At 41.5% G+C, this 17774-nt stretch overlaps 1 protein-coding gene across 1 annotated transcript; it reads right to left on the bottom strand.

Moving 5' to 3' along the window:
* Positions 1-1593: 1593 nt before the first annotated feature.
* Positions 1594-9225, bottom strand: mrpl37.L (mitochondrial ribosomal protein L37 L homeolog). Its single transcript, NM_001095648.1, has 7 exons — positions 8895-9225; positions 6650-6833; positions 5704-5819; positions 5131-5316; positions 3903-4057; positions 3063-3266; positions 1594-2033 (listed from the first exon to the last, which is right to left on the bottom strand). Exons 1-7 carry the CDS (start codon positions 9223-9225, stop codon positions 1956-1958), a joined length of 1254 nt encoding a protein of 417 aa, NP_001089117.1. The 3' UTR covers positions 1594-1955.
* Positions 9226-17774: the final 8549 nt, after the last annotated feature.

The raw sequence follows: 17774 nt of genomic DNA, 5'->3' as shown, positions 1-17774 counted from the left end.
CAGCCTTTGGCCACAAAGTGTTGCACGCAGCAGTGCAAGACTAAAGGCCAAACATAATCTATTTCGCCCTCCCTACTGTTGTTGGGACTGCTTTAAGTCCCCACTGGTCTCCTGTGTCCCCCGGAGATACCAGAGAAAATAGGATTTATATACCTACCGGGGAAATCCGTTTCTCTGTAGTCGACGGGGACACAGGACTTCCCACCCTTTGTAAATAGTTGAAATAGTGTTACTGGTCTACCTATCTCTTTGTGTATGGTTACTTGGTACCAACTGAATAGAAGTGAAGTACTAGGGGTAAAGCTGGAACATCCAGGCATGCCCCCCTTTTTGATTATTCATCAAGTGTCCTGCCTCCAGGAGGATGGAGCTTAACCCCCACTGGTCTCCTGTGTCCCCCTGTCGACTACAGAGAAACTAAACTGCCCATACCACCTCCCATTCCCTTGAGGGTGATGGAACACAGTTTTTTTGCCCACGGAAACTTGCAAATCTTCTGAAAATAACTATGGAGTGGTGTCAGTGAATCTCCAGTGCTGAACATACTGTATGAATCAAAAAACTGCTGAAAATTGTATACTACTGCCTTTTCCAGTGGTTACGAAATTTACACTGACACCAAAGAAAAGATATCAGAGATTTGTGGCCATGATTAGCACAGATTTCCTATAGGCAGCAAATCTCCCAACTGCCATAACCCTTAATGACAGGTGGCACTTTGAGTACCTGCAAATACCACTGAATTGTTCCCTATGTGAGTAAAACGGACAGGGAATAGTGAAAAAAATTAGGAAGGGAGCATTATCCGGCAATTTCACAAGAAGTCAATTCTATCTGCTGCAATTCATAGAGATGGCAATTAAAAGGTATTTTCAGGTACTCTGCTGCCTGCAGGGAGCAATATCTCAAGGGTGACAAAGCACCTGTCATTTCCCTAAGGGCTACAGCATGGGGGGGGGGGGTGTTGAATGTGACTGCCGCTAAGGTCAAAAACATAATACAATGAGAATCAATGGTTTCTGACAGTGCAGTTTCCCTGACCCCTCCAAAAAGCAGGTTACCTGAAGGCTGCAGAAAGTTTCTACATTATATAGGTTAAAATGAAGTAGTTTACATTGCTAAAAGTGATCCCATGCCCCCACCTACTGGTAGATATGAGAATAGTGCCAAGCAGCAGAAAGCAGTCCCATACACTTAATCCACTTGTTGAAGATGAGGATGCCAAACAAATGGATCTTTAACTGATATGCCCACCCAGATACCAGACTGATACAATCGTTGGATTCCTGGGGGATACTTGCAGTCGGGAGTGAGAACTGAATCAACAAGTCAATATGGACCTCGCTCCAAGGGGATTATTAAACATGTCTATATCTGCCAGATTTTTACCCACATATTGGTCAGGGAGGGCACTATACATTGGCCAACAAGCTGCCGGGAGATTGTATTGAACAGGAGATAGCAATAGCTGATCTGAAAGCAGTGTCCTTGTGTTGTGTTCACTCTTCCTGAAAGCGCAGGATCAGGCACAATAACCTGAGATAGCTGCCTGCACACCAATATTACACCTAACAAAAATACTGTAATTCTTGGTTAAAGAAGAAAATTTTTAATGGTAGAATAAATTATTTGCAATGTACACTGTGAAATTTTGTAAAAGTAACAGGACACAACCCCTTTAACTGGGAAAAGAAAGGTGTTGATTAAAGAAACATCAGAAGACTCTTCTGAATTGGTTTTTTATCAAGTGGCACTGTTGGTAAAAATATTCCTTACATGTATTAACGTAAACATACACCACGTTAAATGTTACTGTAGTTTATTCTTACAATATAATACATTTTGCAAAAGAAATGTTTCTGGGTCAGAAAAGATCCTGTTTTTCATAGCTATGCCTGCTGCAAGTCACTTCTGAGATAAGCAATTAGTTATTTTAACTAGCATCAGAAATTGGGTCAGTTTGCTCCATGCAGATACATTGCCCAAAACTTCTTAAAGGTTTCTGGCTGTAACCCACATACTCCAGCAGGAACCTAAAAAACACAAAAAATACAGTGTTGAACTGAAGCACAAAGTGTGCAACATCAGGTGAGTATGTTAAAGTGGACCTGTCACCCAGACACAAAAAGCTGTAGAATAAAAGTCCTTTTCAAATTAAACATGAAATCCAATTTCTATTTTTTATTAAATCATTCATAGCTGTTGTAAGCTCATTTAAACATCTCAGCTGTCAATCAAATATTGACTTCCACTCCTCTATGCCCTGGGCAGACAATTACTTTCACTTTCCATTCAGCACTTCCTAGAAATCACTGCTCTCCCCACATTCCCCCATTCTCTTCACCATATAATTGTGTAACCAATGCAGGGGGATGGACATCAGGTCCCCCATTCTGGTGCACAAACAAGATTTTGAGATGATACAAGGCTTGTCTTAATAACAGTGTCCACAAAATGGCTCCTGCCTGCTTGCTGTAATTATGAATTCCCAGACTGAAGGAAACAAGATTCAAATAATTTATATAGTGTAATTAAAGTTCATTTTGCTTGACTGATGTGATAAAATAGGATTATGAATACATTTTTTGGGTGACGGGTCCCCTTTAAAGGGGTTGTTCACCTTTAAATTAATTTTAGTACGAGGTATAGAGCAGTGTCTGCCCATATTTTTCCCTCTGGTTTTTGTTTCTCCGACCAGGTTTGTTCTTGATTCACCCTGTGTTGTTGCAGGTTTATTTTTCATAGGTCTTATGTTTTCATCTGTCTTTTTTTTGGATTTGGATTTTGTTTGTCAAATACAGGTGTACAAGGCCAGGATTAAAATACATAACTACTATGTGGTACCTCTTTTTGTGGCATCTTAGAATGTATGAAACCTTGGGGTCTCAAAATCCATTGTAAAACCAGCTTTTTAGCCATGTTTGAGTCTTCAATTTAATCAGATTATAATGTAGAACATATGAATGGGTTAAAGTTATATTTCTTTCCATCTAGTCTCTTTAGAAGTTTAGCTTCAAACTCAAAATCTAGAAACTGCCCCAATACACAGAAACAATGCTTACCTCCACAATTTTCCTCCTGACTTTAGCCACAAGGTTAGCAGAGGAGTAAAGTGGCTGATCAGAATCCATCCAGACAATATTTTTAATTCCATCCTCAGAATCAAGATCCAGAGTATTTAGTTGAAATACCAAAAAATGGAAAATTTGTCCGTCAGTGCCAATACTCTGGACCAAAATTGGCTCTGGCAAAGCCTTAGCATCTTCCTAAAAAAGTAATAAAAATAAACTAGTATATCAAGATGTTGGCTTTTTCAAAGCCAACATAATAATAAGGCACTTAACTGAAATAGCAAGGGGTAGATTTACTAAGTATCGTACTGAGGAATCCAGACATATCGCCAATAGTTTGGTATTAAACTATTTCTATCAGTCTAATTAACTGATAAATGAATTTCATTGATCAGTGTATCAGTTTGTCAGAATGTATTCCACTGTTTGTGCTGCTTTGAGTATTGCATTCAACAAAATGAAATGTAGTATCATGGGGGGCAGCAAGTTGTTTGTAACCCAAAGTTATTCTAGTCACTTACTACGTATACAGTGCCGGCACTCTTCTTCTTAAAACAAAAAAACAGCCAGAGGAACTTTTTTTTTAGTGCCACACCACTATATTGTACCCTTATTTTACTTGCATCATCCTGGGTGAGAATATGTGCAGTACAGATGTTTCTTTGCCGATTTCTGCACTGCTGGTGCAATTTTTTAAAAAAAGGGAAGCTGTAAGTGATTAGAATTACTAACAAATTGTCGACCCCCCAGTGATTCTACCTTTAGTACTTCTTTAAAATAAGCCCCCTGTGAAAAATATTTTGTGTATGTACACACTCCCATTAAACTTACCCCAAACAGATTTCTGGCCTTAGCCAAAGCACTGCTGTAAGCAAGCATGATCATTTTGGCACGCAGCTGATCTGGAAGAAAACCGGCTCTTGTGCTGCAGGAGTCCATGACAAACACAGTGTGTGGATGGGGAAATGGATACCCAGGCCTGAAACCTGAAATACAGCTTATTTATTTATTTTGGTTGGAAAAAGTGTTGCTCTCTAAAATCTATATACTGTAGTGATGTGCGGGCCGACTCCATACCCACAGGACCCACAGGTGGGTTCGGACCGGCCTCGATGTGCCGTTTGCGGGTCTCAGCCGGGTTCAGGTTGAGCTCTTCCACCTGCTCTCCCCACCCACGACCTTAGACTTCGGGTTTCCGATTTTATAGGCACGCCTGCCCGCCCCTTTTGTGACGTCATCAGCGGAGCGGGGAAGCGTGGGTCTATTAAAGGAGGAGGGAAGCCGGGTGCAGATCCAGGTTGGGTTGAGCTTTTCTCGACCCGCACTTCACTATTATACTGTATAATATACTGCACGGCCCCCATTACCTATAGTATATTAGTTGCTATTTACAGTGCTTCAAAATATGTTAGTGCTTTATAAATAAATAAAGGTATAATAATAAATCATATCATTGTTGACCCCCACATGAAATTATACTAATGCAAGAGATTTTCTGCAACAGCTAAAAGTCATCAGATGTCTGTGATATGAGAATTGGGGCTCATTTACGAAACATGAAAAATTTGCACCTGGCCAGTACCCCATGTCAACCAATCAAACTTTTATTTTACCGTTCTACCTGCAGCTGCCAGAAAATAGCTAATCACCGACTGGCTGATATGGACTACTGCCCAGGTCACATTTCATTAGTGATTTTGATTTTGGAGCATTACAAATTTAGCTTACAGATGTAAAGTTACAGAGGCATATCTATAGAGGAAGCAGACCCCACAGCTGCAGGGTAGGGGGGGGGGGTGTGGGCATTCAAGAACAGGGTCATGGATGACCCATACTTTTGCCTATAGGTGGTGGCACCTAAAATTTACAATTATTTTTTTTATTGTATTTATATTCAGTAGCTCTGAATTATTATATTGAAATGAAAAGCAGAGGAGGTAATTTTGACATTAATGATTTGAATTATCTTGGAATCTACAGTATTGCAACAGCTTTGGTCACACATTTTGGGCAGCCAAACAGAAGGAGCTACACCTGCCATATGTAGCACTGGGAATACCTGCATCGTTCCGCTCCTCATACACATTCACTTCCTGAAGGTCGATAGAGGGAGATATGGGATACAGAGATTCTAGTCTGTGCTCCTTTGTGGCCTGAATCTCACTCTCAGAGGCCACAGGCTTCAGTGGATTTTTGGAATTTAGCAGGAACCCATTAATGCCGCGTACATGATAAATGCTGGATTCTGCAAATTGTAAGAAAATATTTATATTTGGTAGATTCGCGATAGCTGCCAGTCAAAGCAAGGCAATCAGGCATGATAAACAGTGAAACAAGACCCTCCTATTGACATACAAACACTGAAATTCTTGTGGATACATGAAATCTGTTCAAATTAAGCAGATAGCAAATTAATGCCCCAACAAATATTATCATATAGGAAGCTGACACGATATATGGCCATCAGCTAACCACCTGTTAATGCTATTAATATATATTATACTATATATTATGCAAAAGGATTTGCAATGTATCTGCTGCCATTTTGCTAACCAGACACATCTATTTAATAAACATTTCACCTAATTGTGGTATTTAACTACATGGATGCAAAGCGTCCTCTATAGCTTACCTCTACGCCATGAAGCTGCCAAGCGACAATTTTCAATAAGACTTCTCTGGAAAAGTGCAGGGAATTTACTGTTCTGTTTCTGACACAAATGCAGAAGGCCCTGTAACAGCTTTGGGCTTCAACATGGGAGAGAAAATTGGATATTTTAACAAATTTTAAATATATAAACAATAATAATAATATTATTTATTATTATTTTTAATAATATATTAACAAATAAGGCTCTGTTTTACTTTTCAATTAGGATTGGCAACCAAATGATTCCAAGCATATGCCTGTTGCCATTTTCAGCCCCAAACACTCAAATGTACTTTTTTTTTGTCCAAAACCCCCTTTGAAGGGGGTATCCATATCAATTATAGATGACATGGAGGGCAGGGTTAATTAGGTGTTTCTCTACTGGTTGAAATATCAAGTCAGTCAAGAGAGGGAAAAGTTGGTGAGTTAAAGGAGAGGGAAAGGCTAAAATTAAGTAAGCTTTATCAGAAAGGTCTATATAAATACACCAGTAAACCCTCAAAGTAGTGTTGCTCTGAGTCTTCTGTCAAAAGAAACACTGCATTTCTTTCCTTCTATTGTGTACACATTGGCTTCTGTATCAGACTTCTTGTTTTCAGCATAAACCTCCAGGGCTAGGGCTTTAGTATGCTCAGTTTGCTTCCCTCTCCCCTCCCTTCCCTGCTGTAATCTGAGCCCAGAGCTATGATTGAGCAGGGACAGACTCAGGCAGGAAATGAAGTCACACCAAGCTAGTATGGCAGCTGCTATCCTAAACAAACAGAGAGCTTATAGAGCCATTTACTCAGGTATGGTAAAGCATTCTGCAGAATAAATATAGTGTTATAGCTTGCACTATTCTGGCAAATCTGTTGGCAATAAACTGCTTCGGTAGCTTTCCTTCTCCTTTAAGTGGTTTCTCTTGTTTGTGCTGCATTCACATACTTACCAGTATTCCTCCCTGACTGGTTGTTCCCCAGGTCGGTGCCATAAACAAGCATGGGCGACTATATTGTGTACTAGCTCCTCATGGTTTGGAATTTGGTAGGCTGGGTCCTCACACATGTCCATTATTCTCTGGGGTAAGCCAGGGTTCAGTTTGGTCTTTGTGAGCCACAGTGCCTGTTTTACTCCTAAATAAAAGAAACTGAATTTTACCAAACTCTTGAACTATTAGTAGAGATACACAGATGAAAGACACAAGACAAGAAATAACCTTTCAGTCATAATAACCAATCCCTTGATTTGGTGAAAAATTAAACGCTGTCATTCAATCTTAAAACCCAAAGGGCACCACTACTATATTAGAATGGACTTGGATGGTTTGCTGTCAGTAATTGGTCCATCAGTCATTCTGCATCGTATCAAGGGATATTTATGTATGAGATGAAAGTATTCCATATTTAAGGGGTATCAAGAAAGTAGAATTCTTTCTGGAATATACAGTAAATGTAATATAATTCAATTAAATGATGATGACTTTAAATATACACCATTATAGCTTCTTAGGATGTTCACTAAACGTTGTTATGAATAAACTCCTGTATTTGTGTTTCCGGTTTAACAGTAATAGGTAAGATAGAAACTGAATATGAAGCACAATAATATTTTGTACACAGATGAGAATCAAATAGCTTACAGGGTTGAACTGGTCTCTAGCTAATGTGTTAATGCCAGTATGGGAGGCTAATCTTTTTGACTTTCACAGGCAACATCCAGCTGCCAGATATTACTACAAGTATAGGACCCATTATTAAAAGGGATTCTTATGGGAAATGGCCTTCCCGTAATTCAGAGCTTTCTGTATAATGGATTTCCGGATAACCCATCATGTACCTGAATTTAATACTAAATATATTTATTGTTAATATACATACTAGCTTTAAGCATGATGCAATGTGGATTTTACAAGAAGCTTGTGAGTGTGAGAACAACCTTGTGTAGGTGCATATATTCTGAAGAAGCGACGAGTCTGGCTGATGCTCTGATACAGAGATTGGCTGATAGGTCTTTTTAGTTAGTTCTACCAGCAAATGATTTTAGAACTATGTGTATAAAGTATGATTAGAACTACTATTTGTCAACAGATTCAAACACAAAGAGAATCTAGCGTGTTTAGGAGGTATTTTAGGCAACCTCATTGTATCACAACTTGGGGAACAACACCTGCAAAGTTTACAAAGGAGCGCATCAAATAATACTTGCCTGCATACAGCAGCAATAGGGCAATGGGCACACAGAGTGTTGGCTTCACTGCTCTCAGCCAGTGTATTTTTTTCAGGCTGAGAGAAGCAGCTCCATGCAACTGAACCGCTTCTGCCTGTGTGCAGGTATTTGCAGTGGAGGTCAGCCCAAACACGAGAAAGTCCAGGAGGCATTTCTGGACTGACTTCAGCTCCACTGTGTGAGTGCACACAGGCTGGTCGTATTCAAATCAATGGAGCAGAGGAACTTGGTTAGATTGAACCCTCACAATTTCTCTTTGTTTTGTACTTTACTTGTGAGCTGCATGTTGCTCTTGTCTTCCATATCCCAGGCATCTCCTGCACCTACTAAACAAGGGCACATTTGCAGTACAGAATTGGTAAAAATGTTCTGTACAGTGCATACACGTGCCCAAATCAGTGCAGGAGGTGCATTGGTACATGGGAGAAAATGTTGCACCACTGGCAAGTAACTCCAGGTACATTTTTTTAAAGGAGAAGGATAGGAGACAAGCAACTAGAATCACTGGGGGTACCTAACAACTTGGTACCCGAAAATTTGTTACCCTCAGCGATTCTACTTTTCCTTCTGTAATGGTCCCGGCTACTCCAGGGGGTTGCAAACCATTCTCCAATACTGTGTAATAGAACTAAAAGCATTGTTTTAAAGGTGCACCTCATACTTTTAGCAGCTCTTTAGTTGTTAGTGTCCAATTTAACCTTTGCAATTAATTAGTGGTTTGACTGAGAGACTGGATTATATACAGCAGAGGGTCTGACTAGTAAATTAAATAATAGAAAGGAACAGTAACACTGCAGCCTTTGAGCCATAGTGTATTTTGGTTGCTGGTAGCACACTATAAAAAATGACGTATCCTACTGTTCAGGGCCGATATTTTAGGATTCAGACTCCAAACAAATATATTGATGAAAGCTGAACTGAGCAGCCCCCTGCTGCCGATATACAGTTTTGCTAATTATTTCAGGTACCTCCGAGTAGGCGGCAGCTACAGTTGAAAACATAGGCCGGCTGCTCCCGAAACAGCTTCATCTGCTCTGGCGGAGGAGACCGGTAATGCTGAGGGTCAGACCAACCCCGATCCCAGTCAGGGAAGCGAGGTCGTGCTAAGCCAGGGACATAGTACATCCGATCGACGTATGTGATCGGCTCCATTCCTGGGATTTCTGGAGCTTCTTCCCGGACAGGCGGTATAAACTTGCCATATCGAGCTGCCGAAACGCTCAAGCACCGCACACCAAACCTCCAACGGGAAAGAACACCGGCTCCGCACACTCTCCGTGGAACCATGGACGCCGCCATCTTTCCTCGCAAAGGTTCATGGGCGACAACCTCAACCAATAGCAGCGACCGTCAAGGTTACAAGCGTAAAACATGCTGCTAATTGGTCGGAGAGAACGAAACAAAAAACAGAACAAATAACAAGATTGATGGTTTTACTGTGGGGCTAATAAATATTTTTAAAAACGCGTTTAAAGGTTATTTATTGTGCTGGGAGAAAGCATGCTAAGTGGGGTTAGAGCTGCTTAGGGCCTAGTCTCGGTAAAGGCCATGCTGCTCACTTTTAAAGGGGGTTTTCAACTTTGAACTAAGTTTCAGTATGATTTAGAGAGTGATATTCTGAGAGAATTTGCAGTTGGTTCTCATTTGTATTATTTGTGGTTTTTGAGTTATTTAGCTTTTTATTTAGCAGACCTATAGTTTGTAATCTGGTTCTAATTCTGGTTGCTAGGGGTCGGAATTACCAAGCAACCAACCATACATTGTTTTGAATGAGAAGACTGGTATTTGAATAGGTCAGGACCTGAATATAAAGAGGAGTAATAAAAAGAAGCAAAAGTATAGGCTGAATCCCCACAGGCTAGGGAATATACAGCAGAAAGTAAGTTGGCAGCATGTGATGGGTATTGCCCAGTTTTCAGGATATCTTCCAGTGGCAGACTAGGGGAATTCCTACCATCCCTATCTCAACACTTGGTTCCTTACTCCGGGTCAGTAATACCCTGGGATCTTAATCCCTCTAATCTCCTCGGCGGAGCCTTGAGCTGCTCAACTAAATAACATCTCTATCACTCCTAGAGTGATCTATAATTGAGTATAGCTGTCTAATTGCTAGGGCCAAGGCGCCTAGGGTCGACACTACCCATTCCCTTCCAGCCTGCTTGGTTGGGCTAAAGTAATGGACCCAGAACACATGGTTCCTAAACCTTATATACTCGGGCACAGTGCCATCTGGTGTACACTGTGTGAACTACAGGGGTTACATAAGCACAAGGTCCCCATAAGGACCCACTGAGGTGTCCATATTACTAGGGATGTGCCTATCTGTAATGTGTAAGGGTGTCTAAGATTTTCACATCCCTACACTATGATCTATTATTCAATCTATTTAGTCTCTTTGTTGTCATAGAAATAGGGAATGACCATGAAATATGCCAAATGTTTTGAAGCAGGAGGGCCCACTGACACTTGGGCCCAGGAGTTTTCCTGGTATCCCTGTGTCCGACACTGAAGGCAAATAATTCAAGAACTATATTTTAAAAAATGACAACCATTTGAAAAGTTGCTTAGAATCGGCTATTCTAAAACATACTAAAAACCTTTATGGTTTGATGAAACTTGTTGTTGAGGTTGGGAAGAAAAAAAAGAGAACATTTTATACAAAATACTTTTCCTTTCCTGAGATGTAACGAGGCAGTGGTCACGAATGGGTTAATATCCCATTGTTATGTGAGGACAGGAAGTATCAAGCTTAATTATAAAACCACCCCCCTTGACTCCCACCTCGTCTTTGTTATCCTGTTATTCCAAAACTTAAATACATACATACATACAAGGGAGGGATCGTGACCACTGCCATGTTACGTCTCAGGAAAGGAAAATTTTGGTAAGTATTTTGTATAAAATTTTCTCTTTTCCTGATCCTCACATGGCAGTGGTCACAAATGGGACATACCAAAGCTAATTCCAATTAATGGGCGGAAAACAACAATTTATTAATGAAAAACAGATTCCAAAACTTTGCAACCAAAATTGAGCCGCTGAAAACACATCAATTTTGCAATGCGTGATGAAAGTATTAACGGAAGACCAGGTAGCTGCATTGCAAATCTCTTCCAGAGTAGCCTGAGCCTGGAATGCCCAAGATGCTGCAAGAGCTCTCGTAGAATGTGTCAGAACCAAAGGCATATCCCATGGTGGAACTTTTTCTCTGATCTTGGGTTTTAAGTGGTTAACTGCTTGGCAAACTCTGATAATAAGAGGATCTAGAGCCCACCGTATGCCTGAAAGTGCTGATAAGGCTGAAATTTGATTTTTTTAAAATACTGAGTACTGAGTCCTAGTTCCAGCCCTTGTTATAAGAATTCCACTATGGTTTCAGCATTTGGACTGAGAAAATCTTTGTCTTTAACTTTACACCAGTCATGGAACGTTTGCCATATCCTGCAGTAGGATTTGGAAGGACTCTTACCTTGATGCCAGCAAAGTATCAATAGTGTTTTCAGAAAGTCCTCTCTCTGTCTAGTTTTTGAAGTTGCGGGTAATGAAGTGGCCCCTGTGTCAGCATATGAGGAACCAGCGGCAGTTTGAAAGGTTTCTCTATGGCCATGAAAAATAGCTGAGGAAACCACGGTCTCCTCGGCCACCACGGTAACACAATGATCACAGCCGCACAATCCAATCGTATTTTCTTGATTACCTTATGAATTATGACTAGCGGAGGGAACACATAGGCTAGGGTTACGTCCCATTTCCTTGAGAAAGCATCCAGAAAGAGAGCTCCCTTCTGAGGATATCGGGAGCAGAAGGTTTCCACTTTCTTGTTTTTTGCTGTTGCCATCAAATCTATTTGTGGCATACCCCATTTATTGACTATTAGAAGAAATATCCGTTTGTCCAGTTCCCATTCTCCTGGGTGAATTATCTGGCAAATTAGAAAATCCGCAGTCACCTTTTGTTGACCTGGGATGTTGATTGCACTAATGTCGTTCAGGTGCCCAGTAAAGGATCTTCAACATGAGTCTGAGTAATGTTCGACTTTTTGTTCCTCCTTGTTTGGAAATATACTTCACTACTGTCTGATTGTCTGACACTATTTTTACTGACTGCTGTATCAACTGATCTTGAAAGCATAGGAGAGCTAGCCAACTGCAGTCAGTTTCCTGTTGGAGGACCATTTCCTTGTGTCCTTCAGTCATACTCCCTGAGTGTAATGTCCCTCTAGGTGAGCTCCCCTGCCTCTTCCGCTTGCATCTGTCGTGATCACTTTCCAGACTGGTTCTTGTAGAGAAACGGGTTTCATAAGGTTGTATACGTTTTCCCACCTTTTTAGATCTATCATGGTGTTCTGATAATTTGATTTGACTCCATCTTCTTGTTCCATTGTAGAAGAAAATCTCATTGCCCATTTGATTGCTTCTATAGGGATACCAGTTTCCCGATGATAGACTGGCACTCTTTCACGCTCTTTAAGTTGTTCTGTCTGAACTGATGCATCTATCTTATGATGTTTATTTTTTGTCTGTACGAAGGGTGGTAGAAAGTCTTTGTTGAGTTGAACAGAATTCCCAGAAATTTCATCTCCTGTGATGGAATTAATTGAGATTTTTTCAGATTCAGAATCCATCCATGATTCCTGCAATACTTTCATTAGAAATTGGAGATGTACTTGCAGGGCTGTTGGACTTTGAGCCTTTACCAGAATGTCGTCCAGGTAAGCAAAAACTTGTATTCCCTGAAGCCGTAAGTAAGCTATCAGAGGAGCCAAAATTAATGTAAAAGTCCTTGGTGCTGTTGCTAGTCCAAATGTAAGGCCTATGTATTGAAAATGTTGATTCAAAGTGCAGAATCTTAGGCATTTCTGGTGCTTCTTGGCTATAGGAATGTGACAGTAAGCATCTGTTATGTCTAGCTTAACCATCCAATCTCCTAGCCGGATTTCCTGAGCGATCGTCCTTACTGATATCATCCTGAATGACTCTACCTTCAAGTTTTCGTTTAACTTGTGAAGATCCAAAATTGGTATGGATTCCCCTGAGGGTTTTCTGCGGAGAAATAGGATAGAGTAGATACCTTGAAATCTTCCGTGTTTCTTTACTATCTTTTCTCTTGTGGTAAGAAGGAACTCTTGCCAGCTGAAGCTTTGGCAATAATGTCATCTAATTTGGCTCCAAAAAGCAATTCCCCTAGAAAACAAAGTTTGCATAGGTTATGTTTAGAAGGATTGTCTGCCTGCCAATATTTAAGCCATAGCGATCTACGGGCTGCCACTGCCAACCCCATGCTTTTAGCTGACCATTTTATTGCATCAAAAGATTCTTCTGCAAAATCTTCCAGCATCACTTCTCTGTTGTTTTGTTGACCATATTATCCTCTAAGTTATTCAGCCATAGCTTCATAGCTCTTGCCACTGAAGTAATGGCTACTGCTGGCTTACAGATAGCTCCTACCACAGAGTAGGCTTTTTTCAAGGTCTTGTCTTGCCTTTGCTCCATTACATCTCTGAGGGAAATGCCTTCATCCGCAAGTTGTTTTCCTTATTACTCGGGTAATGGCAGCATCCACCTTAGGGGCTTCTTCCCAACTCAAGACTTCTTCCGGGTCAAATGGATACATTTTGTTATTTTTTTGGTAAAAAATCATTTTTGATCTGGCTGCCCCCATTCAGCCTTTATCTCATCTTTTACCACTGAATGGATTTACTCCTCCTTTGCCGGGACCTAGTTAACTCTCCATGAATAGCACGTAGTGATATGCGCACTCGGAGGGAACGGTGCGGATGCAATGTAGTATACTGTATCACTAGTACATTAAGCACAGTACGGGCTGAGCCCGCGGTGGATAACTCTGACTACAAATCCACGGGGCGTTATTACAAGTACCATACTGTAAGTGAAGTAAGTGGGATAAACCAGCGGTGCTGAAATACTAAGCATGTCAAGGTAACTATGCTGGTGGTATACGTGGTTCTGAATTAAATATATTAAGTGATTAATTCAGGCAGAATCAGCGGTGCTGTAATTAGAGCACACATACCACTGACCTCACCTTACCACACGACTCAACCGCTAATTGCTTTAGTAGAGATTATATTAACTGCGATTATTAATCCAGCTATAATCTTACTTTCTATATACCGTTTATAAGATGATGAACTTCAGCTTTTCTCTCCTAATTTCTCTTTTATCCATACATTTTTGGTTTATTATTTTAAATGACTAGAATTAAAAGTTAAGTTTTATACATGATGGGATTTCAGATTGACACAGTGGGAAGGTGCAACCTATGGGCCATACTTTTTTTCTTATCTATATATAATGTCACCCTGCACACCACAAATTTGCTCTCATATGTCAATCAATGGAAGGTGCTACCCATTACTCCTCTGACACATTACCACTGCACCACAGTTTTAGGATGATGGCAAACAGGTCACTTTATTGTCTGTGGGAAATCTCACTAGATACATAAAAAATATTGGGTCAGATTTTACAATGCACATAACGTAATTAATCTAGCCCTCTGATTGTTGAGAAAACAAATGTATGATGTGGACTTCAAAAGAAGTGAAGGAAAGAGGAGTTAGTGTGGTTAGATTTTAAAACCTACATTTGGGGGAGAGAAGAAATCTAACCCCACCACTGTGACAATCTCCAGGTCAAGGGGTATGACTAAATGCTAAGCCTCTATAATAGAGGGAAGCAGGTAAATCAGTGTTGGTGGGAGAGAGCCATGTTTCAGTGAGAAGAAGGTGAATAGATTTGGATATAAAGAGATCATGGACTGCTGTAAGTTTATTGCAGATTGATCGTGAGAGAGGATGCTGGCTTTATGTGAATAAGGTTTGCAGGACTAGAAGTGAGTAAGGCAGGGGTGCCCAGACTTTGTTACACTGGGATCTATTCTTGACACCTGGCACCCATCAGGAGATATACCTTGGTAACACGCGGCAATTTTTGACCACGCCCAATTTTTTGGACCACACCTCCTAATTACCATGTTAATTATACAAAATGTGGCTGGTTATGAAAGTTAAACACACTTCCTTTCCCTCCATGATTGCTGCTCAGTCCTCCCTTCCCCTCAGTGCTTATTGCTGTCAGCCCTCCCTTCTGTGTCCCTGCTTGTTGCTCAGCTCAGCTCTCCCTTCTGTGTCCCTGCTTGTTGCTGTCAGCTCTCCCTTATATGTCCCTGCTTGGTGCTCAGCTCTCCCTTCTGTGTCCCTGCTTGTTGCTGTCAGCTCTCCCTTCTGTGTCCCTGCTTGTTGCTGTCAGCTATTCCTTCTGTGTCCCTACTTGTTGCTGTCAGCTCTCCCTTATGTGTCCCTGCGTGTTGCTGTCAGCGCTCCCTTCTCTGTCCCTGCTTGTTGCTGTCAGCTCTCCCTTCTGTGTCCCTGCTTGTTGCTGTCAGATCTCCCTTCTCTGTCCCTGCTTGTTGCTGTCAGCTCTCCCTTCTGTGTCCCTGCTTGTTGCTCAGCTCAGCTCTCCCTTATGTGTCCCTGCTTGTTGCTGTCAGCTCTCCCTTCTGTGTCCCTGCTTGTTGCTGTCAGCTCATCCTTATATGTCCCTGCTTGTTGCTCAGCTCTCCCTTACGTGTCCCTGCTTGTTGCTGTCAGCTTTCCCGTCTGTGTACCTGCTTGTTGCTGTCAGCTCTCCGTTCTCGGGCCCTGCTTGTTGCTTTCAGCTATCCCTTCCGTGTCCCTGCTTGTTGCTCAGCTCTCCCTTATGTGTCCCTGCTTGTTGCTGTCAGCTCTCCCTTATGTGACCCTGCTTGTTGCTGTCAGCTCTCCCTTATGTGTCCCTGCTTGTTGCTCAATTCTCCCTTCTGTGTCCCTGCTTGTGCCTCTCTCACACTCACACCAGGTTCTCTCTCACACACACACCGGGTTCTCTCTCTCACACACACAAACACACACACCAGGTTCTCACACACACATCGGGTTCTCTCACACAAAGTTAAGGCTTGTGGAATTCGGTGCCCACACCGGATATACTACAGTACTACACAAACAATATAGCGCCTCCTCTCACTCACAAACACGCCCTGCACTTCTACCGACAAAACCCGCTGCCCCTTCCCCCACAACTGACCGTTATACCATCCAGCCCCGGTTTGAGAGAGAGCTCTCCCTCATGGGTAAAATCAAAATGGCGCCTGCTGGGCTGCAGCACCGCGCTGTGGTGCACCAAGAACTCTCATCTGAAGTCTTGTCTCGCGAGACTTCTGACGTCTCGGCCAGGAAGTGCCGGTTAAACCTTGGGGCAGGTCGCGGTCTACCAGGAAAAGGACGGGGATCGACTGGTAATCCATGATCCAGGCACCCCTGGAGTAAGGTCTTAGAGACTGGAAAATACATGGTTAAATGCCTGAGAGTGGGAATAGGTTAGGGTGGGTCCAGGGTTTGGGGAAATGTCCCGAGCTGCAAGTAACAGTAATAAGGAAAGTGACACAAGGTGTAACCTAGATTTGACAGCGCAAGCATTGTATTGTTTGATGGTTTGAGAGGGGATAAGTGATTTAACAATGCAAGACTCCATGGGTCCTCCATGCAGACTGACTGGGGGATTTATATTTTTATCAGAGTTGGGGTGGTGTGTGGGATTGTTCTCCCTAACACTGTCCCTATTTTTATGTAGTACAGCGCATCTTCTCTATACAAAGCAGTACATTGATTAGAATTTAACCTTGTGGAGACTTATAGTAACATAGCTAATTTCAGTGCACAGTGTTGCGCATGTCCTCAATAGTATCCCCCTTGTGGAATTTACCAGCATAAGTGATATGCAAATGAGTTGCCATGACAAGGCATGCTGGGTAATTTCCAGTAAGACAGACAGCTCTACTGCTGTGGGTGAAGGAATACTTATGTGATGGCGGGTAGAGTCCTGCGCGGGTCCATTTTTTTGGTACTTTTGCAACCTGTACCTAACCCGACAGTACTTTATCCGCAACCCGGACCCGCGACCCGCTAAGCATCAAGAATCAGGAAGTGCTGTCATTGTAAACCGGAGGTGACATCATCGGAATTAGGCGTAGCCAAAAAAGGTGTAAAACAGGAAGTGTTGTCATTTTAAACTGGAAGTGACATCATCGGGAGTAGGCGTGATCAGAAAACATGAGTAAAAATCGCTGTTGAAAAGACCTGTGGCCCGACCCGCGACCCGCAGAACTGCCGACCTGCGTCTATACCCGCACCCGGAACTTCTACCCGCAACCTGCAGGGTACCGCAGGTTTTTGGGGGTACCCGACCCGCTGCAGTACTCTAATGGAGGGTGCAGCATCAATGCTGGCTGCAGGCATAACTTCCTTGAATTTTTTCTATTACTTTATGGCAATAGGTATTTGTAATATTTATGTTTGCTAGCCTTGCCACAAGATGGAGCTGCTGAACCTTTAAGTTTGGTCAAAGTAAATGTTCATCACTGATCTAAAATATTAGTGCAAGCAAGCATTTTTTTTAAATTGGTCATTCTTAGAATGCATCCATCTGCACACACACTACTGTAAGCACATTGTAAACCTTTTCCTTTAAAGTGATATTCTGAGAAAATTTGCAATTGTTTTTCATTTTTTATTATTTGTATTATTTATTTGTGTTTTTTGAGTTATTTAGCTTTTTATTCAGCAGCTCTCCAGTTTTCCATTTCAGCAATCTGGTTGATGAGTCCAAATTACCCTAGCAACTATGCATTGATTTGAATATGAGACTAGAATGTGAATAGAAAAATGAATAATAAAAAGTAGCAATAACAATACATTTGTAGCCTTACAGAGCATTTTTTATATTGGGTTGGTGAAATATGAAAAGAGTCAGCAGAAAAAGACAAATAATTAAAAAAAATTATATGAA

Source organism: Xenopus laevis, chromosome 4L, assembly GCF_017654675.1.
Source record: "Xenopus laevis strain J_2021 chromosome 4L, Xenopus_laevis_v10.1, whole genome shotgun sequence".
In the NCBI taxonomy this organism is placed as follows: Eukaryota; Metazoa; Chordata; class Amphibia; order Anura; family Pipidae; genus Xenopus; species Xenopus laevis.
The sequence above is the reverse complement of the archived record's forward strand: the minus strand, read 5'-3'. Positions and strand labels throughout refer to the sequence as shown.